The sequence below is a fragment of the Aptenodytes patagonicus genome, chromosome 3 (assembly GCF_965638725.1).
Source record: "Aptenodytes patagonicus chromosome 3, bAptPat1.pri.cur, whole genome shotgun sequence".
NCBI lineage: Eukaryota > Metazoa > Chordata > Aves > Sphenisciformes > Spheniscidae > Aptenodytes > Aptenodytes patagonicus.
In genome coordinates this window covers 18,389,098-18,412,259 of record NC_134951.1, presented here as the reverse complement: position 1 = coordinate 18,412,259, position 23,162 = coordinate 18,389,098, and the positions used below count along the sequence as shown (strand labels likewise).

General features: G+C 36.4%; 1 protein-coding gene across 3 annotated transcripts in view; it reads left to right on the top strand.

Moving 5' to 3' along the window:
• Positions 1-23,162, top strand: part of ASAP2 (ArfGAP with SH3 domain, ankyrin repeat and PH domain 2) — a 95,230-nt gene that overhangs the window by 60,740 nt on the left and 11,328 nt on the right. For 2 of the 3 annotated variants that reach the window (XM_076332812.1, XM_076332811.1), the window contains exons 12-24: positions 3,727-3,814; positions 5,698-5,746; positions 5,855-6,021; positions 7,407-7,540; positions 8,274-8,368; positions 10,074-10,263; positions 10,709-10,794; positions 11,004-11,119; positions 11,600-11,667; positions 13,836-13,949; positions 17,685-17,940; positions 20,426-20,587; positions 21,490-21,658. In XM_076332812.1, the coding sequence (XP_076188927.1) occupies positions 3,727-3,814; positions 5,698-5,746; positions 5,855-6,021; positions 7,407-7,540; positions 8,274-8,368; positions 10,074-10,263; positions 10,709-10,794; positions 11,004-11,119; positions 11,600-11,667; positions 13,836-13,949; positions 17,685-17,940; positions 20,426-20,587; positions 21,490-21,658 (1,694 nt within the window). The remainder of the gene's footprint in view (positions 1-3,726; positions 3,815-5,697; positions 5,747-5,854; positions 6,022-7,406; positions 7,541-8,273; positions 8,369-10,073; positions 10,264-10,708; positions 10,795-11,003; positions 11,120-11,599; positions 11,668-13,835; positions 13,950-17,684; positions 17,941-20,425; positions 20,588-21,489; positions 21,659-23,162) is intronic. The other variant, XM_076332813.1, reaches the window with a different exon arrangement.

Below are 23,162 nucleotides of genomic sequence, written 5' to 3'. Positions count from 1 at the left end.
TTGTCAGTTTTGTTTGCTTTATCAAATACAAATTTGTAAATGCTTTTCCTTTAAAGGCTAAGTATTCATGGATTTCTGTTCTTTGGTCATGTAGCCTCTTTTTATGAGGGACTATTTTTTCAGTTAGTTTCTGGAACAGCTATCTTCAGGCAGTTGCAGATGCTGTATTCTGACTTAAACTTGCCTGCCAAGTGCTCTCCTGATATGGATGGGGAGACAATATGGTTGGTTCTCTGTCAGTCACCCAGCTGTAACGCTGAATACATGTGTCTGCATTGGCATATGTGCAGAAGTCATACTTTTAGACAACTAAAAGCTTCAAAGAAATTAGCATTCATAGAGCAACGTGCAAGGTAATGGTTGATGGAAAAACAGACATTGCTCCTTTGTGTAATTAGCAGTTGGAAATTTTCCGACATCTACCTGACTGTAATTTAATATACGTAGATGAAAAAACAATGATAGAAGCAGATTGAACCATGTAAATAGGAATTCCTAAGTGGTTTGCAGATCAGCAGGTCCCAAGGGAAAAACTTATATTTGAGGAACCTCAGATTCCTCAAAGTTGGTTTGTGTTTAAAGAGCTTAAATGGAATTTGCTAGTTGTCTGCAAAAAAGGAATATGAGAGACTCATTTTCAAGGAATCTTTTTTTGTTGTTCTTTCTTTACTGCTGGAAACTTTAATCTACCATTATGATTAACAGGGCATTCTGAAGGCAAAAGAGTCAGATTTAATATTTTGATTCTTAAGTAGATCACTGTGATATCCAGAAAAAATGCATGATGAAATCAGCCAACCAGTCTGTTAAGTAAGTGAACACATTTGCTCGTGCCTTTTGTAAAAATCAGCTCTGTATCATGGCACTCCTCGGTATTGTCTTAGAGGCCTAAACTTTTGATTCCTACACTTACTGTTTGTTGCCAGAACATATAAGTCAGTTTTGGTGGTTGGAGGGTTACAGTTTCTCCAGGAAGAAACACAACTTGATGCTGAAGTCTGCACATATTGCATGAGAGGTGGCAGCACATCTTTTCAGGGTGTTGGTGTGTTACCATGGATGTCTGAAAATTCACTAGTAGTCTGAAATTTAATTGTCTAATCAGAGACTCTAGCAGGAAAATGAAACCCAGAGGTTTCAAACAAATAGTGTAATAGCAATTACGCGTTTGTTACCATTTTCTACTTCTAGTGTCTCCTAATCCTGCCAAACATCTGGTTCAACCTACAGCCTAGTGTGGCTAAGGAATTTATACAGCCTTGCCTCCCTTTGTCTTGAGACTCTAACTTCTGCCCAAGCAGCACCTGCTGTGTGAGAGAAGTGTGTTGTCCACCAAGTAACGGGCACGTGTTGGGGAGGCAGGTGGAGAGAGCTGTTATTTGGCCACAGGATAAAAGCATGAATGTGGTGCTATCAGCCACATGCAAAGATGTCAGGGTTTTTTAATACCCTTGTTAATGGTGACTTCAGGTTAGGAGGTCCTTGGTTAAAAGCTTTGGAATATGTTTGGATTCCAAGATCAGCACATTGGCCCAGGATGTGTTTTAGGTTGTTGCAGCCATTTCTTTGGGTTCTCAGATCCTGATATGGAGTTCTTACGCTGCATTCTCCTATCCAGAGGTAGGAGTTTTGTGTATATTGGTCCTTCAGACCTCTCTGAAGCATTTTAGTGGATCCATTTACAGCTTCATATTTCATAAGTTACAGAAAACTAGTTAGGTCCTGAATGTGCTTCAGGTCCAAAGTCCCAGGGCAAGTGGATTCTTTCTTAACCTGAATTTACTTGTGTTTTTACATTCTCATAGAGCCTGTGAGAAAGGTATATATGAGTTGCCCAGTGGCTTGTTTACCAAATACTTATGTTTAATTTTTGTTTGCTTTATTTTGTATTTTCATTATAGGCAGCTTCTGGACACTTCTTGGACAAACAGTCACATTAAAAATGTAAACACTGGAAACTTTAGTGCTATGGCTATTGAGTATATTTAAATATAACCAAGAAAATGGGCCCCAGCTGGCATTTTCAAGATGTTTTCTCGTATGCTTCTAGTTACAAAGAACTCTTGTTGTTGATAGGCTAAAATAATGAAACCTGTGTGCACTTTTACTACTAAAAGGAATGTCTGGAATTTGAAAAGCTATTTACTAGGCAGAGAATACAATGTGGTTGTCAATTAATTGTCATCTTGCTGCCTTCAAAACCTCTCTTGGGTACAATTTGTTTTACATTGCCCAGCAAGTGACCTGCAGGTTTGTTGTTTCAAAGCATACAGGACTTTATGTCTGCTGCTTATGTTTTTCAAGTACACCATGCTGCTTTTTTTTTTTTTTTTTTAAAACGGGGAAAAAAAGTAATTGTTACCCATCTTATGTTTCTTCATAGTTTTGATTTTTTACTGGTCTTCAGACATAATGATGCTGTTGTTCTTTTTTGACCAGCTACATCATTTTATCAGATTGTTTCAAGGAAGTCTGTACTCTTCAGACTTATTCTCCCTTCTTTTTTGAATGAAATGTTTTCATCAATAAATTTAGAAGAGATTGAGAAGATGTACGTTTCTTATGATTCATTGCAAGTTAATTACATTATGTGGTAGTTCGGCTTCATTTGATAATAGTTCTTGTTTAGATGATTAAATCTTGTTTTAGCAACTCGATAGATTAAAATTATTAGAATGCAACAATAAGTGTGGTAATGTGTTTATGTATATTGCTGTCTTTACAATAGTACTTTCGTAATGATTTAAACAAATTACTATTTTTCAGATATTATTGTCTAGAGCAGAGCCTCTCTAGTTAAATCTGCTTTCTGATTGCATTATTCTAAAAGAAGAGTGAAACTAGTTATCCATTGTAGCAAGTGCAAGCCATTCCTCAAGTCAAGGTTGCAAACTTAACATCTTAACTAGGTCCTAACCCAGGTCTGTAGGACAGGTGGGTTAAGGGAAAGAAGAGATTAGCGCAGAGATGCTATTTGAAAAGTCTTTGTAGCCTTTATGAGATTTTTCCAAAGTGAAGCTTGCTTGTGCATTTTGTTTTTAGTAAAACATTGCTGCTTTTTATTTAATAAGGAACTGAAATAGCTGAGAGGAACTTGACTAGAAAACATATATTGTTATAGAATATATTTTGTTTCACTGCATTTTTTGGTAATGAACTATCTCAGTTTAGTTTTGCATACGTTTGTTGCAAGACTTCTGTGTGCAATCTTCTTATTTTCCTTCAATGTGTCCCTTTAGTGATTTAAAAATTGAGCATTTGTTCTAAACTTGTTATCTAGGCTCTCTTTAAAGACATTAGCAGGAGTCGAATTATTTGATTATTGAAAACCTAGACAACTAATTTTTTAAAACTAAATTTCTAAATGTTAGAGGATTAAACTTAGGTAAAATTAATCTGTCTCTTTGTCATACCTGATTTCTTCAGATAAGTGTTACTGGTAAGGTGATCAGAGTAGTGATAATTAAAGTGATTTTAACCCTCTTCCCTTTCAAAATTCTAGTGACTATACAGTTATCAGTGAACAAAATAGCCAAATATAAGAAAATGTAGTTTACAAACCATGATGCAGAAGAAAACATAAATCAAAACCTGAGTACCTTAAAAATTAAAGGAATAGCCATTTGTCAAGTCTTTTTGGCCAGTGGGATGTTATCCTATGTTTTTGGGCTGCAGGGCTCAGTCATTATCAATATGCTAAAATGTGTATGCTTTATCTTCAAATAGGCTAACCGACCTCCAGCAAAGCTCAATCTGTTAACCTGCCAAGTGAAAACAAACCCAGAGGAGAAAAAATGTTTTGACCTCATATCACGTAGGTTTGTTGTTTAGGTCTTTTTGCTTGCAGCTAATATCAAAGGGTTTTGCATTATTTCTGTAGATGTGTCAATAATCCACTTAAACATTTGCACAATTGTAGAATGCTTTCCCTTTATAAAATGTCCTTCCTATGACGATTTAACATTTCACTTATTTTAGCATAATGCAACTAACTGTACCTGTTTCTTTGGAAAACCACTTGTTTTTAAAGCTATCTTTACTCCTTCATTCTATATAATTTTGTGCTGCCTTATAGAAGAGAATATTTTTGCTGTGACATCACTCTTTATATTGAAAATGTCACAGCTGATCATTTTGGAAAGTTACGACTTTGTACAAGATCAGAAGAAGCTTTTAAAACATGACAAAACTTCTTAAAATTTAAGTGTAGTCGTTGCTATGTAACTGTGAAGAAAATACTGAAAGCTTTTTTAGCTTTATTATCTCATAGTAGATATAAAGGTGAGATAAATAGAGTGCATGTTAAAAACACCAAAACAGAATAATTTGGGGAACTGAATGGGATGATACGAAATTGTATAGTAGAATGTTTCCTTTGTTTTCTCAGTGGGACATTTTAGTATTATATTTATGGGCTCAATAAAAATACATTACTAAAATATATATCTCAAATTATTTGGGGAGAAGAATATAAATCTATTCCTCATTTGTCTCTTTGTCAGAGCATAAAGTTCTTCTCTATTTGTAAATGTACGGTATGCTACTAACATTAATAGACTAGTACTCATGTATGCAAGATACAGCTTTTCCATTTCTGCACAAGCAAGTGGTCTTCCCTGTTTACTTTTGCACTTCCTTTCTTTGTTGATTACCATGTCACATTTTGTCCAATATCAGCTTATCACAACATTATCATTTGTCCCATCATATATACAACAAGGCATAACTGGCCTCTTAGCCTTCTCCAGATCACTTTTTCACTTTGTTTTACTAAAGAGTTTAAAAACATTCCTTGTTTTTTAAAAACTGCAAATTGCTGTGTCATGGCAAGATAAAATCTCTTATTCTTTATCTAGCACTTTCCTTTCTGTCCTTTCATGTATCCTTACTCTCTTAATTTCCATGTTTGAAACTATCTTTTAATACCTTTCTGCCCGAATATTTTTCAAACCTTAGGAATTTTCAACCTAGAATATCTTTTTGCCAGGAGCTTTACCTCTGTTCTTCTCATCAACTATACTAATTTTAACTCCAGCTCAATCACCAAACTGTATCATATCTCATTTGTTTCATAGGCTTAAAATGTATTATGCTTTTTTCTTTAATAGTATACTATGATAACAATGCTTAGAATTATGGAAGTTGTAGTAAATTGAATTTTTTTAGCTTGATTTAATTGAAACAGCTTGTGGCTTATCCTGATTGTAGTTTGGACTTTGTGTCTGTCAAATTTGTTTTGTCATTTTTGATTACTGTGGTTTTAAGAGCTCATTTGGAAACTTTGAATTTTTCTTATATACACAGATAAACTCAAATATGGACTCTATATTTTAGTCACACACCCCACCACCCCTAGCAGAACTTTAGACTTGTGATTACTGAGGTTATATCTAGAACATGGAAAAATGACTATGCTCTCCTGCTGCTTATGTGATAGAAGCACAGCACTGAAGAAAACAGTTTCTGTTTAAAGAGCAACAAGCCACCTTGTGTAAACATAGGTATAAACATAGATGAACTGTAGGTACCGTAAGTGAAACTTGCTAAATAGACTTTTTGCCTCTCAACACTTCAGTGATGAGACTAGAGACCTCAGGAGTCAGATGTCAATTAATTTTAGATTTTTCTGAGAAATTTCTGCAAAATCAGTTTTTCAATCATTTTTTTTAATCAGTATGTGAATTATTTATTGTGCAGACGACAGGACGTACCACTTTCAAGCAGAAGATGAACAGGAATGTCAAATGTGAGTTACTTTGCTAATTTTATTTCTGATACTGGTGTTCTACTGAGACATTATCTTGAACTTTAGAAGTGCTGAAACATTAATAGCAAAATATTACTGCCATTTTAGATGGACATCTGTGCTACAAAACAGCAAAGAGGAAGCTTTAAATAATGCATTCAAAGGAGATGATAACACAGGAGAAAATAATATTGTCCAGGAACTGACAAAAGAAATTATATCTGAAGTCCAGAGGATGACTGGAAATGATGTGTGTTGTGACTGTGGAGCACAAGGTGACTCAATTAAGCATATTTCTAATTGGTAAAACTTGTATGTCTCATGAGAGTATTTAAGCTGATGTTTTATGCTTTCACTTTTACTGCTTATGTCACAAAGATTATACACATAGTAGAATATGCTAACAATTTAATCGCGCTACTTTAGTAAGGTTGATTTGCTATATGCATATTGTCAGCGGGGAGAAGAGTTACAAAGAAGCTTATTTTTCTCCCATGTATTTTGCTAATTGTAACTTTTGCTTATATAAATCAATTGAACTTATTTTATTAGCCCATATTTTACGTAAGATTTAGGTAAAACTGGACAGCAGTAAGATACTTAAAGCATTTTCCTAATATACCTCTTTTCTTTTTCTCTTCTTTTTTTTTTTTTTTAAATTTACTTTTTATGTTTGACTTTGAGAGTGAGCCAGGGAATATGTCTAAGACTGTGCTCATTTGGAAAAGAGTGCACCTGCTGACTATGGTTTGCAGTGTTGGTTTTGTTGATCGATGATTATTTTCTACTTTAATCCTCTTAAAATTATTTTTTAAATCCTGCTGTTTCCTGTGTTCTTTTATGTTACAGAGGCATCACAGGATTTAGGGTTTTTTGATCTGAAACTGTAGCTGAAAACATCAGATCTGAAGCTGTATGCACTTTATAAGTTGATGGTAACTTCCAGCAATAGATACTGTATAAAACTATGGGAAGAGTCAATCCTGCTGTCTTTAAAGGAGAAGATTCTAAATAGCTATTACCAAACCTTTATCAAATAAATGAATTTCTAAGCTGTCTAAATCTTCAGAAATTAATTATTTGTCTGGAAGATGAGGGAATGTTATAGCAAGAATGCAAAATACCAGGAGAAAAGAAAAGCAAGCGTAATGAAAGGAGAGGGATGAGCCTTAGTATCTTTGAAGTAGTTGCATGAGAATCCATTGTAGTGCGGTGCTGTATGTATACTTCAGAATCACTGCTGCTTCACTTAGTCTGAAGTCTGTACTTGAAATAAAAAAAAAACCCAACCTGTAGGCATTGTTATTTCAGTTTGAACTGCACCTATACTCCCAATTGAGAATGTGACACCATTATACTGGTGGTGGAAAAATGCAGTTCCTGAAAGCCGTGTGACGAATGACAAACTGGACTGTTTGAGCAGCTCCCTTGGAGAGTGATGTCCTTTACAAAAAAAAATTTGCATCTTCACATCTTTCGCCATTAAAAAAATCCTGGTTTGTGTTTCCCAATAGAGTAAATGTAAAGACATAAATTAAAAAACCTGATAATTCATGTACAGGAATCTTATTTTACAGAATTTCATTTCTGTATACTACATTTTCTAGAATGAAATAATTACCTGAATAAATTTTAATTCTGTGGGTGCTTTCTGTTTCAGATCCTACCTGGCTTTCAACAAATTTGGGAATTCTAACTTGCATTGAATGCTCAGGAATCCATAGAGAACTTGGTGTTCACTATTCCAGAATGCAATCACTTACATTAGATGTGCTGGGAACATCTGAACTTTTGGTGATCAAATTGCTTTTATTAACTTAAAAATAGTACTATAAAATACTTCCAACACAAGTATATTTTTGTCACTTTAATGATATGTTATTCCAATCTTGAAAGTTGCCTCTGGATAAACGTTATTTAAGAAAGTGTAATCCTTCAAGTTTAAGGGAACCTCCTGGAACATAGTGTCTTACTGTAAACTTTGCCTGATCTTAGAATTCAAATTAGTAGAGGCTTCATATTTTTTGTGTTTCCAAGTATTTTTACCCTTGGTTGCTTTTTAAAAGAACACAGCTGTTTGACATATGAATGTGCCTCTCAGATTAAAAATTTAAGGACTTCACAAATACTTATCCCATTAATTATTTAGCATTATTTTAGAAGAGAACTTTAATCCTCAAAGGAAGAAAATGTATTCAGCTTTGCTACACGAAGACATTACCACATATCAGCTGCTCTGTGACAGTTCATATGTGAGTTCTTACCCAGCACAAAATATTTTGCTTTTATTGTATGAACTGGTGTCTTGATGGATTATTCTGCAGTTACTTGTTTGTGTATTAAATTGCAGCTGAAAACTGACATCCAAAAGCTACCTAATCTGTTCACGATCACTGACATAGTAGCAGAACTAGGAATCAGAAACAAAAAGTCCCAGCTCCCCTTTTCCCTTGTCCTCCGACTAGTATGTGTGTGGCCAATAACTGAACATGTTTATTAAGTGAGCTGTGGATCTTTTTTTTAACAGCTTGCAAAGAATATTGGGAATGCTGGGTTTAATGAGATTATGGAATTCTGTCTGCCAGTTGATGAGATGGTCAAACCTAATCCAAGCAGCGATATGTAAGTAAAGAGCCAGTACTTCTGAAAAAGACAGGCATTTAATTTAATATTGCTAATGGGTTGTGCCATTATGGTTTGCATCAGCAGGCCATGGAAGATGTATGTCATATATAGCCTTATAGCCAAGGAGTAAACCTTTTTTCTGATGCTTTGCATGTCTGTTTTATTGAACTTTATCTGATTGTACCTTCCGTAATAGTAAGGATTAGTTTACCAACTCTCTGAATCATGATTTGTGGGACAGAAACAAATCAAACATGACTTGTTGAGAATTTAAAGACACACAAGGGTAGGGATTAAAAACAAAGCTATTAATTTTGTGCCATTTAAATACAAAATAGAAATTGAATTAAGGTACACGTTTTACCTGAAAGATACTGAACACCTAGTGTTTAGAAACTACACCTAGGACTTAAGTCCATAACTATGTGGAATAAAGACAGAACATTTAATTGAATTCCTCGAAAACACTGAACTGTGATGGCAGAGACACAGCAAGGACAGCTGCCTACTTGGCCGGATACTACTCTGCCGTAAAAGAGCTAGTAAATGACACAGAAACAAACCCAGAAGAATTGGCTTTGGATGAAGCTGATTTTACATTATCTGGACTTTCACCATTCTGACAGAATCAATGTTAAACCATGCAGTTTAAATTATTTTTGACTACCGCTATCAATATTAATACAGAATATTAATATTAATAATTAAAGTTACTAATAATTTTACTGAATGCTAAATCAATAGCATAAGAAGACTTCTAAAAAATGGTATTTAAAAAAAAATCATTTAGTTTGATACATCTACATATCAAATTTGGGTTTTTTTAAATGTGAGCCTGAAGACAAACACTTTTTAAAAACTATGAAGGAATACTGTCATATGCTTTAGGAACAAGAGCTATCCATTGATTCAATTTATTATTATTTGGATTTTTTTCTTTTTGCCCATTATATGGTATCTAGATGATAAAGTATGGCTTTGCTAAATGTCTTCCGTGCAATGTTGTGTACATCCCAAGAGCTGGTAAGGTGTTATGCCTTTGGGAGGTGTGCAAGCTCCTGTCCTGCTGTGATGGGAAGAGGAGTAGTCATTTGTTAGTTGCATCTCAACAGCAAAAATGATAACTCATGTGCTGATTCAAGTGTACTAAGTTTTCACCTCAGTTTAGAGGCGAAACTAAAAACTCCACTACATCCTCCCTGTCACAGTTGTCATGAAGAGTTGCTTTACAGAACATACTTACTTCTGTGAATACAGATCCAAGGCCTGGACAGTCTGTGCTGAGGCATAAGACAGATTTTTGTATCCCATGCCTTCCATCCCTTTCCAGCATGTGTAAGAGTACAAGTCAGGTAAATGGAAACCTGCCAGGCTGCTGTTAGCAAACCAGCATTATGAAGCTTTGATGTATCTTCTGTATGTAGAGCTGGGTAATCTTGATCTCAACTTCACAGCAGAGTTCAGAGGGGAAAATTCATGGTCTGTCTTCGTATTGGATATTTGATTAATCTTCTGTAGCTACATTTCATACTGGAAATACAAGACTGCATGTCTTACATGCATATTTAAAAAGAAAAATTATCATAATTAATGAGAAATAGTCTTTCCCAGATTTTATTTCAAATGACTTGCATGTATTTATGGAAATTCTAATGTGTATCTTCTGCTAAAAGTTATAGAAGTAAATTATATTCAATTTCAGGAATGCAAGAAAAGATTATATTACTGCCAAGTATATTGAGAGGAAATATGCAAGGAAAAAGCATGCTGACAATGCGGCTAAATTACATGCTCTTTGTGAAGCAGTCAAATCAAGAGACATTCTTGGATTAGTCCAAGTATATGCTGACGGTGTGGATCTCACAGAAAAAATTCCACTGGCCAATGGCCATGTAAGTGTTGTAAATTTTATTAGACAAATTGTTATATGTGCAATATGCTTTCATTAATTAAAAAGGACTATTTTTTCTTATTTAAAAATAAGATTTGAAACACTGTTCTGAACACTTGTCCTTTTGGTGATGCAACTTAACAATAACAAAAGAAGATATTAAACAGTTTAATCTAAAATTCTTTCCAAATACTATCATATTTTAAATGTATTAAAACATCAAACATCAAATCATTCAGTAATCCATTTATTTTCAACCCATTTGTTTGTTTACTTTAAAGGAACAAAAGGGAAGCAATAAATGTCTTCACAAGAGATGTTTTAATGGTAGCATGTCTGAATATTTTGAAATTAAATGTTTTAATCGATCTAATTTATGTCTTAATAAGATTTCTGCTTCTCTGTAGATCAGAAGAAACAAATGTGTTCTTTTATTCTATTCTTAGGAGCAAGACGAAACAGCACTTCACCTTGCTGTTAGGTCAGTTGATCGAACATCCCTTCATATAGTTGACTTTTTAGTGCAGAACAGGTAAGTGTACGGAAAGCTATTAAAATGTTATTGATACTGCTTTTATGTCAAATAATACAAATACTAAATGAATACAAATACTAAAACTAATTCTAGTATTTGCAAATGTAATTTTATTCTTTTAAAATCTTGTAATGAGAGAAGTTTATTAATACAGCGTAGGAAACTAAGTTTAATCAGCTTTCTTCTTCTTTCTTGTACTCTAATAGTGGCAATCTAGATAAGCAAACATGTAAAGGTAGCACAGCCCTGCATTACTGCTGTCTGACGGACAACGTTGAGTGCCTCAAACTGCTGCTGAGAGGGAAGGCTTCTATTGAAATAGGTAAAAGGGTAATGTGTACTTCAATTTAATATTTGCCACTGCTTCAGATAAGAAACAGTGAAGGTGGAATAAGTGCATTTTCTCCTCAATTGTTTATCATAATTCTGTGAATATGATCTTCATTATAAAAAAAATCAATATTCACTGTTTATTTCAAGTTTAAAATTGACTTATACATTACACTTGCTTTTTAAACAAATTTAGATAAGTACCAAGATTTTCAACTGATATCTTGTTGCTGAGTTATATACTGCCATTTCATGGCTATCATTCCATATATATGGCTTGTTGAGTTGCTACTGCTTGTCATGTTCAGAGGGTTGGTATGAGGTGGACCTACATATGAAGGAAAGAGCTGAATTTTAGAGTGTGTTGGTCTAGTACTTCACTATGTACCTGCAGGTTTGTCTTTATCTTTAGTAATGGACACGTTAATAGTGACACCTATCATCATAACTTTCTTTTCTTGCTGTAATATAGCTAATGAATCAGGAGAGACGCCACTTGATATAGCTAAACGCTTAAAACATACTCACTGTGAAGAGTTGGTAAGTGTTGCATCTTTCTGTGTGTTGTGCATTTATAAGCAGAATCATGTCTGAATATTTAACAGTTTACAGTTGAAAATTCAATGAATATATTCCAACCGGAATAGTTGTATACTTAGAAATAGTTACATGCTTATATCAAGTTACATGCTTTTAAGAAGAAAATTATATTTCTTTTTAGATGCTTTGGAAATGCTAAACTTCTTGCGGCCAGGGGATGATTCTGTTTGAGCTATTAGTCCTAGATCCACAAGTGTCTGACATCCCGTTGAAATGTAATCACTAAAGTACATTTTATGGGTGAAGGCCATGGATGAAGGCCATTCTCTTGTTGCCCAGAGAAGTTGTGGATGCCCCGTCATTGGAAGTGCTCAATGTCAGGTTGGATGGGACTTAGAGCAACCTGATCTAGTGAAAGATGTCCCTGCCCGTGGCAGGGGGGAGTGGATTAGGTGGTTTTTAAAGGTCCCTTCCAACTCAAACCATTCTGTGATTCTATGAAGAGATCTCCTCCTATGACCAGGTGACCCGCCTAGTGGATGAGGGAAAGGCTGTGGATGTGGTCTACCTGGACTTCAGTAAGGCCTTTGACACTGTCTCCCACAGCATTCTCCTAGAGAAGCTGGCGGCTCACGGCTTAGACAGGTGTACTCTTCGCTGGGTAAAAAACTGGCTGGACGGCCGGGCCCAGAGAGTTGTGGTGAATGGAGTTAAATCTAGTTGGCGGCCGGTCACGAGCGGTGTTCCCCAGGGCTCAGTACTGGGGCCGGTCTTGTTCAATATCTTTATCAATGATCTGGACGAGGGGATTGAGTGCACCCTCAGTAAGTTTGCAGACGACACCAAGTTGGGCGGGAGTGTTGATCTGCTCGAGGGTAGGAAGGCTCTGCAGAGGGACCTGGACAGGCTGGATCGATGGGCCGAGGCCAACTGTATGAAATTCAACAAGGCCAAGTGCCGGGTCCTGCACTTTGGCCACAACAACCCCATGCAGCGCTACAGGCCTGGGGAAGAGTGGCTGGAAAGCTGCCTGTTGGAAAAGGACCCTGGGGGTTCTGGTCAACAGCCGGCTGAACATGAGCCGACAGTGTGCCCAGGTGGCCAAGAAGGCCAATGGCATCCTGGCCTGCATCAGAAATAGTGTGGCCAGCAGGAGTAGGGAAGTGATCGTGCCCCTGTCCTCAGCTCTGGTGAGGCCACACCTCGAATACTGTGTTCAGTTTTGGGCCCCTCACTACAAGAAGGACGTCGAGGTGCTGGAGTGTGTCCAGAGAAGGGCAACGAGGCTGGTGAGGGGCCTGGAGAACAAGTCTTCTGAGGAGCGGCTGAGGGAACTGGGGTTGTTTAGCCTGGAGAAAAGGAGGCTGAGGGGAGACCTCATCGCTCTCTACAACTACCTGAAAGGAGGTTGTAGCGAGGTGGGTGTTGGTCTCTTCTCCCAAGTAAGAAGCGATAGGATGAGAGGAAATGGCTTCAAGTTGCGCCAGGGGAGGTTTAGATTGGACATAAGGAAAAATGTCTTTACTGAAAGAGTGGTTAAACATTGGAACAGGCTGCCCAGGGAAGTGGTTGAGTCACCATCCCTGGAGGTATTTAAAAGACATGTAGATGAGGCACTTAGGGACATGGTTTAGTGGGCCTGGTGGTGTTGGGTTGACGGTTGGACTCGATGATCTTAAAGGTCTTTTCCAACCTTAATGATTCTATGATTCTATGAAGTTGGCTACCATCACTACTTTCAGTAAGCAAGAAAAATGGATTAGTGGGGTCAAGGCTTCTTGATAAGTGAGTCTGAGTCAAAAAAAACTGTCATTGCAGTTAATTTCTTTGACTTGCAATTTCTAAATCAAAGCAAATAGGATGTGGTGCTTCTTGTCAGAAAATGGAGAATAGACCTGCAATGGAGAATGGACCTACAACGGCTAATGAAAAGCCTAGTTGCTTTTGATTTATTTGTGTTGTGTTTGGTCACAGAGCTTAATTCTTTAAACTTACCCCAGTGCAGTACCTTTCCAGATTACTGAGATCTGTTTTTAAAATAAAAGTAATATTTGTACTTAGAAACCAAGGTTCCTTCTATATGTGGTTTTTGTTTGTTTTAAAATATGTTGTTTTAAAATAAGTACTGCACATAACATAGGTGTCAACAGTCATCTTTCTTTCCTTAGCTTACTCAAGCACTGTCCGGAAGATTTAATTCTCATGTTCATGTAGAATATGAATGGCGGTTACTCCATGAAGATCTGGACGAAAGTGATGATGATGTGGATGAAAAGCTGCAGGTTTGTATCAATACGTTATTATTTTTCTGTACACATATCTGTGTGAGCATGATGTTCATAATGATTTCAATAACACTGCTTTTTACTATTGGTGTGAAGACACTGTGAAATGAAGTTCTGTAGAAAAATGTAGTAGCTTAAATATTAGTTCCTTAAATTATAGTTTGTTGTCTTTTTCCTCTTTAATATAAGGTATAAAACATATGACTGTGTGGTGATGATGAAATTACTATTAGCCAGATGTGATATCTTTTTCTTAATGGAGTCAACAGTTTGTTTCAATACATCAGGAATATTTAGATCTGCTGATCGTGAAGCAGAACTAACATGAGCTAGGAAAATTGCCTTTACAAAGAGAGGCACCTTATATCATCTTCTCATGTTTGTGAAACAGCTCCAGTCGATGGCTTTAATTTTGGAACAGTTTACGCACTGGCTTGTCTTCAGTGGAACTAAACTTGTACATTAAATAAGCCATATCCATTAATAGCAGAGTAGGGTCTTAATTCTGAATTTTCATGTAAAAATATTTTTGTATTTCTCCCTTTTCATACCTGAAATTCCTAGTGGTGTTGTGGTGCTATTGGGTCCAGAATCGCAGAACAGTTGGGATTGGAAGGGACCTCTGGGGTCATCTGGTCCAACCCCCCTGCAAAAGCAGGGTCACCTAGAGCCAGTTGTCCAGGACCATGTCCAGATGGCTTTTGAATATCTCCAAGGATGGTCATATTACAAGTATTACAAAGTATTCCAGTAGCATAGGAAATTCATTGCATTTTCAAAACTTAATTTCCCAATTTGGGGACCAACTTCAAAAAGTATTTAAGCACCTGAGCATGCAGACAGGGAACAAACCACCATGTTTTGATACCTGAACAACACTTAAAAATGGCTTGGATTTCTAGGGGCCAAGTAATTTGAAATGACGTATAGGCTCCTAAATACTAATGACATTCTGAAACTTTCATAATTTGAAATATTCCATATAAGTATTGAGCACATGTTTTTGTTCTTTTTGTGTGTGCGGTGTTATAATTGCTTATGCCTTTTCTGCTTCCTTTATAAAGTGCAAGGAATACACAATAGGCTTTATATTAGTTAATCTTCAGATGTTAGCACAACCTTTTTTTCTCTTGAAAGTAGCTAACAAAAACCCCTTTCTCCTCTGGATAATGAAATTTGACTTTTTTCTTTCTACAAGTTTTAGCATTTTAATACTTCTCCTGCAAAGTCCCTCATCTCAGCTAGGGCATGAATTGCTAATACTTAATTAATAACATAAAACCAAATCTTGTATGTTGGGTTTTTCTTTGTTTTCAGAAATATTAAAACCTGACAGTCATAGGTTCATTTCTTTGCCTTCACAGAATGTCTTAAAAATGCTAGGCCATCAGACCATTGAATTGGCGTAATGTTTTGGAGACTAATTTTGACACCAATAAGTTTCCTCTGTTGCAAAATGCCATTTTTGCAAGACCTTGTCTGCATAGGATTCTTCTCCCTGTGTCCTGTCTCTTTAGTCCAAGATAGCTATTACCTCTGGTGCTTGACTTGAACTAGAGTTAGCAACAAAGAGCAAAAAATGTGTCACAAGCCATTCCTTTCAAAGCACAATTGCTACCTTCTTAGAATTTTCTTAAGATTTTTCTTGAGAATTTTGGTATCTGTGCAAGAATCTGGAATCTGAGCTGCTAAATCCAGTTCTTCCGGGTGAGTTTTCATATTATATCCTGGTATTTATGTATTCCTACGTATTGTATCACTATCCAGATAGTAACAGCAGTAATAATGACCTTTTTGATAAAGCAGTTTGAAATTTTCTGTTATGTCTTAGAGATTTCATTTTTTCCAGCTGTAAAACCTTTTGGATACTTTACAACTAGATATCTATCAAATCCCCTTCAGGGACACTCTAAATTTGTTTTTTTGATCTGTTTTTTCCCTCACTTCCTTCATTGTTGCCAGTTGCCTTCTGCAGTTGAGCGTTCTCTTTTTGGCTAGTCCCTGAGCAACACCTCATATAGGAAGTTACCCGCTACTCAGCAATGAGGCTAAAGTAATGAAACTGCTACTTCACTGCCCACTATTAATAGACTTATACTACAGGGACTTTTGAAAGGAGACTAAGGACTATTAATCACAGACTAGTGTCTGTGACTACATTGAATGCACTGGTGAATACTGCTGTTGCTTAGGATCACATCAGAGTTCTGTTTATAGATGTAAAGCTATTGGGCTTGTCTCTCTCTGGTAAAGCAATTAAATAGATTTTGTAATCTTTGTCAGAAAAGGTCATGTCTGAAATGGAAGTTCTTTTAGTCCAGAATTTTTCATATAAAAGAGAGTCTAACCTGAAAGAAGGCTAAGACAATCAAACTGGTTTCTGCTGCTGTTCCACACCCTGGCTGCCTGGTCCTACCTCATATTTTGCCTCCATTCTGGCACGCATTTGTCCCTGTATTGAGTGGTTTCAGTTTGGTAAACCAGTGAAAAGCTATATCAACAAAACAAAAGAATTTTCTGCTGGTTTAGAAAGCAGAAGCAAGTGTGGGCTGAAACAAATACTGAAACGAGGACAGTGGAGAGGTCAGGGAATGGTGAGTGTCAGTCAGTGAGGAGTGAGGCTGCTAAGCCAAAGTAAAGGTAGGGATTAATGCGTCTGGCTGTCACGTACATCATTCTGATAAATCTTTGAACTATAATGCTGTGCTATAACATGTCTAAAGGCCCTACATGATCAATCCAGAGTAAGCATTGAATATATTTAGAGGAAAATCGATTGCTTATTTGTGATACTGTTGGTGTAAATCTTTATTCTGCCTAAATGCTATTACTATAAATGGTTATTTTAATTTCATACAGACAGTACGTCAGCAACGTGTTTATCTAACACTATTTCTAAAGGCATATTTATGCTCTCTGAGCTGTGGATTGTTACAACCCATTCCTGTACTAGCCACATGAATTTGTAACTCCAGCTATTTTAATTATCATTTGATAACAATAATTACTATGCTTGCTGTTGAAACAGGAAAAATAATGCTAAGTGTGCATAGCAAGCAGATGACTTGCTGTAAATCTCAAAGACAACTAATTAGATCTCATTTGATAACGTGCATGGGATGAGCAATGTTCCATCCCAGCTGCCAACTGAAGTAATCTCCCGAACTTGTCCAGCGATATTAGTGAGCTAAAAAGAGTTCAGAATAAGTTTTGGCTCGTAATTTGTTGTAGGCTAAGCCACAGGTGAATACTTAGATGCAATTGTGTCTGGTTTTTGAGACCATGATCATCTGGGATCTAACGCTGCTGAACTTCAGATGAGGTTTAGGATCTTCAGTTGTTTGTTTACTTTTGAAAATATTGCCTGGTATTTTCATGCAGGGAAACTTTACTTGATCCAGTCTGAATATCTATATTGACTATCTATAGGAGTATAGTCCTGTGTATATAAGGATACCATATTATACCCTAGGAGTATACTACAGGAGAAAATGAGAAAATTATAATTGTTTTGAAATGCAGTTCACATTTAATCTTTCTTTTGTTAATGTGCACAGTTACTTTGTCTTGAAGAGGGCAGAATGTAGTTTTTAGATTATGTATTAAAAGCAACAAAAATGCATTTTAGAAGCTATTTTTTCTTTCTAGAAACTAATAACTTTCTATCAACTAATAAGTAAAATGAGTACAACTAATGTGGTATCAGTGAGTACTTTTGTTGTTGTGTTTAAGCAACCCAGTCCCAATCGGAGAGAGGACAGGCCTGTCAGCTTCTATCAACTTGGATCAAACCAACTTCAGCCTAATGTAGCGTCCTTGGCAAGAGATGCAGCGAACATTGCTAAGGATAAGCAAAGGGGATTTATGCCGAGTATATTACAGAATGAAACATACGGAGCAATACTCAGTGGCAGTCCACCTCCCATTCAGCCTGCAGTACCTGTTACAAGTAGTGCACCTCCTCTACCTCCAAGGAATATTGGCAAAGGTACTAGCACTGGAAAATATCATTGTATGTTAGAAGAACGGGGTCATAACATTTTTTTTATTATTACATTTTTAGGTTTTCTTTTACAGTTATTTTGCACAGGTAAGTATTGGAACAGTTTATTGATGACTTCATTTTATATACTTGAAGTGAATCTGCACAACCTGTTCTGAGTTTGATTTTCAGTATACCTGCAAGAAAGTACACAATCGTGTTTGGGAAAACAATGCCCTGGTAACCTCAACAGAGTTAAACAGTTTATTAAATGGAGACCTGCAGTCAATTTAGTTCAGCAATTTTTTTTTTTTTTAAATTATATTCCATCTTTTCATACTTCTCTTTCTTGAAGATGTCACTGTCAGAGTTCAATTTAAACGTACAATTTCAGTAGCATTTGCCTGCTGTGGAAAATGGTTTAAGACCTGGGAGAATGGAGAGTGTATGCAAAACATGAGAGATTTTAACCTTGCAAAGTCTTCTCTTAATAAATATATGCTTCAAGGTAGTTGAAATAAAAGTGTAAGTGTCACGATGTGGAGAACTGGATGATTTTAGAGAACTGGTAGCTGACTGAAAATGGAACTGCCAATTACTGGATATACCCTGATCAGCAGAACAACATAAAATGCACGTGTCTCATCCTGGTTCAGAAGGGCTGTGTGCTTGCAAAATCTACCATTAAACCTGATGCTGTGAACTTCATTCTTCATATATAATCTGTTTGGTTCATATTAAAGTAGCACAGAGAAATCTGTACAGGTCCTCTTTGTGCAGTACACGTTCGGTGCGTTTCGTTGTTTTAATACCTTTATTAATCCAGCTGCTTTCATGGATGCTAAATTTATGTAAAGTTCAATTCAAGAAAAATAACTATGTAAACACATGATTTTCTGTGGTGCTGTAATTCAGACTCCGTAAGAGGAGATACGAGTGGGGAATGTTCTAGGCATACGTGAGTGGCTTCTGCCTTTGTGCAGAGGTCAGAATGCAAGACTCCATACACCAGTGATTGTGTCTGAGATGGCAAATTGAACATCTGTGTAATATGCAAAGTCAGTTATTGGTCTCAGAGGAATGGCTGCAGCATAAAAGTCAGATTAAAATGTGTTATTGTGGTGGCAGAAAAACTGGGAACAATAGAACAGCATGGTATTGCGTTACTTAAAAAGGGTAGCATGAGACTGGGGGAAGTTTAGCAGCAAATAAAACTTAACCAAGGTGGGATTCCTTTCATCTAACATTTTTGCATGAAGTCCGAGCTTAGTATCTAGACACTTTTTTTACTTGATGGAAAGGAATGTTTTCCCCACCAAACAGGAAAATTCACTCAAGGAGCTTGCGTAGTCTGTTTAACTGTTAGATTCTATCTCTAAATTAGTAATACAATTGGATAGTTAAAAAGACTGTTTTACCCTTTGATGTTATTTTTAATCAAGGCCAACCATACTATTTTACCCACTGTTTGCCCTTGATTAAATGACACTTTTCAAAGAGTGTCATTTTAATTTCATTCCCAACCCCAGACTTTTTGGCACCGGTATAGCACAACTCACGCCAAGAAAGCATGCTGCCTGACTTAGATTATTAGTTCATATTCTTTACTCTAGCAATGTATTCGCCTATTATTTCATATTCTTAGTTAAAAGCTATAATAGTATCGATCGTAGCTTCTTGTTGATTGCTGATGTTGTTGGTGTTATGCTTATGGTATATTATTATTCCTTTATCCTCTTAGCTTTAGGCTGTTCCCCAAGTCTTCTGAGCCTTTTATGCTTTTCCCTGCAACCTAATATTTATTCATACCTTACTTTGTTTCATCTTTTCTTAATATGATGCTCATGTGCTGAGTAGGGAGAAGTGGCATGATATGTGCAAAATATTGGCTTTATGAAGAAAACCTGTAGTGTGTTTTCATGAAATGGGGAGGCAGCTCTTCAGCATAAGAATGGAGTCATTTAGGAGGCCCCAAAGAAGTCGTACTTTGTAACTGTTTCATGACTAGTTATTATAGCTTCTTGTTTGGGTGAAATTCAGAATTGCAGTTTTATGTCAATTCCAAGTCAAAACTGATGCTTCACTTTGAGTCAGCAATGTCTGCTAATGCTCATGCGAGAGTGAGGTCCTTTTCTTGCAGTACCTGAGAGATTACAGCTATCAGTCAGGGATTAAAGAAGTTAGCAAGACTTGCCTTCTGTCTTCTTATTGAGAAATTTCTGCTTTTTCAAGCATTGACATATTTTAAAGCAACGACTGGAGACAAATTTTACTTAGGTGAAGTGTTAGTAAGACTTCACCCAGAAACTTCTATGTAATTTTTTACACCAGACTCTGATTTCTGCTCTGGCATTCCAGCAGGATGGCAATGGTTCCTATTGCTGAATGTAGTGGTCTAGCTGCACCATTTTTAAAAGCACGGGTGTGAATATTAACACTTTGTGCTTAGGGTAAACAATAATAATAATACAGTATTTTCCTCTCTTTTTAGTTCAGCCTTCAGTTCTTGGCAGTGGTATTCAGACAATTTCTTCATCTAATGCAATGTGGAAGACAAATTCTTTAGGAGTGGAAAGTATAAGCAGGCAGAGGTCTTCATCAGATCCACCAGCTATTCATCCCCCTGTGCCGCCATTGCGTGTAACATCTACAAGTATGTTTCCACTTTCCCCTGTTTTCCCTTCTGCTGTATCTAATCATAGTTGGCTTATTTTTCCATTTCCACAACTCATACTTCCTCTTTTGGTGACTGTAGCTTTGGCCTATCGTTCCCATCCAGTAACTTTGTATGAACTGTCTTCTCTGATGTTCCAGTGAGGACTGTATGGTGTAGTGCAGGGTCAACAGGAAATACTATCTATTACTAGAGCTAAAGAGCTCTTCACTTGTGTATATATATAGTTTCAATGCTGCATTTCTCACTAGTTGTAAAGATGAGTGTTATATGTCGGCCTGGGGCTATGTCTCCACATCGTGCTTGATTCTTGCAGACCGTAGGAATGCAAAAAGATGTTTTAATGCATTGCCAGCTGCTGTTGCGGTGGTTTCAAGAATTCAATAGCAATTTTAATTAATTGCTAAACCTAATGTGAAGTTAGTTAGATGTTAATCATAACAGGATTTTAAGACATTCCTCTAAATAAAATTTCTCAGATATTATTCACTCAGTTACTTTTCCATAAAACACAAATTGAAGGCCTTGATTGAGCAAACAATATTAGCACTTTATTAAATATATTCTGATCTACTATTTTCAAGAATTCGACTGACTTCGGTAAGAATTTTCTTTGCTTGTACTTTAATGCTTGAATGAATTTAAGTACTTGTGAGCTCTCTGACTTTGACTAGGTGAAACAAAAGGTAAACCTCTTTCCAAAGAGGTCCTCCTTCCAATGGAAGGATTGCTTTCTGTTTAAGTTATTGATTACATGTAGTAAAGCATTTTTCTTGGATGGGGGTAAATCCTGTAACAGGAAAACCTGTGAATGAGAACCCAAAAAACAAAATGGTAAATAGAAATTTAATTCCATTTCACTGTCTAACTTTCTTCTATAGATGTGCTTTCTCCAGCACCACCACCTCCAGTGGCAAAGACAGCCAGCATTATAGAAGCTTTGAACCAGCAATCTAAACAGCAACCAGCTCCTCCACAAACTAAGCCAACCCCACCACCACTGCCCCCACAACCTCCTAGTAGAATCTCTCAAAGAAAGCCTATTCCTGGGTAACTGGTGTCATTTTAGTATTTAATATATTTCATAATTATTAGTAACTTTTCAATTTTATGGTATATAACATACAAGTAATCTATAAAGCATGCATACTTTTGCCAGTGATGTGTTCTGGAGTATGGGAATGAACAGAAGGCAGACACTAAGGGAGCAGGTTACAAGGATTCCCACAGTAAAAACAAGACAGCCTCGTGATTTGATTGTATGACTTGCAGAATATCTACAGAATGCTTAGCCATGATGGAAATAAGAAGCCACAAAGAATAATCCATTTCTTATTCTCATCTAATAACAAAGAAGAGATAATGGGATCTTATGTCTGATTGTGCCATTTATTGTTCACGTGCTTTGCATAGGTTCAGTTCCATTCAATATTTTCATTCATGGCAGGAGTAGAGAGACCTGGAACAGAAAATACCGTTTTTAAATTTGCAGGGGACAAAGTTAGGAGGGACAAGTGTACTGGAAAACAGGATTATATCCAAAGCAGCCTTGAGAAACTGGAGTAGTAGTCAAGGGAGAAGAGGGGTGTCATTCAGTAAGCAACACTTTGTAGTTGATTGTTCTTAAGTACTAAAACGAAGCATGGAGAACAGCAGAGTATGATTAAGCAAAAGTCCTTAAGAGAAGGATCTGCAAGGACATAGTGAATCATAAATAAAAGTAAGTCAGGCGACTCATGCTGTTGTGGAAGAGTCAAAGAGAAATAGTATTGTTTGATTATAGCCTGCAAACCGTATGAATTAATCCTTCCAGTTGACTCAACATCAGTAATGCCTCAGCTGGACTACTATGTTCAGTTTTGGGTATTGCAGTAAAATAAAGATACAAAACAGTGAGGCAGAAACCAGGGGAGATCAATAAGGTAATGAGAAGTCTAGAAAATATGACCTGTGAGAAAAGTTTGGAAGAAATAAGATTCTCTTATATTTTTTAAAAAAGAAATTGTAGCATAGATACACGTCTTCAAATATGTACAAAGTGTTGGGTTATGCCATTCCTTTTTACATCTCATGATGGCTCTAAAAAAGAAGACTTTTGTTTGAATTGTGGCAAGGATAATTTAGTTAGACACTAGGGAAAGCTTTCCAAAAGTAGGCATAGGGAAATACCGTAGTAACTTGTCTGGGAAGTTTTTGGATTCTCTGACGCTGAAAATTTGGCACAGTACAGCCTGTACAAACTTAGATAGTTGTAAAATACAGGGACATGTATGTGTGTAGGTGAGATAAATAATATACGTGGTTGATCCTTTGTGAATGAAAGAGGTAAACAACCTTTGACCTTTGAGCTCACTTTCTAGTCCTTTGATTGCATATACTATACTAAGTAAAAGGGAGAAGCAACTTGCTGAAGCTTGCTATAATATACAGATTAATATGGATACATAATTTTAACAAAGAATTTTAGAACAGCAGTGAAAGGAACTTCAGAACTTAGGAAAAGAAAATCTGCTATACACAAATAGCAGTCATTGAAGCTGTATTATTCTTCTGC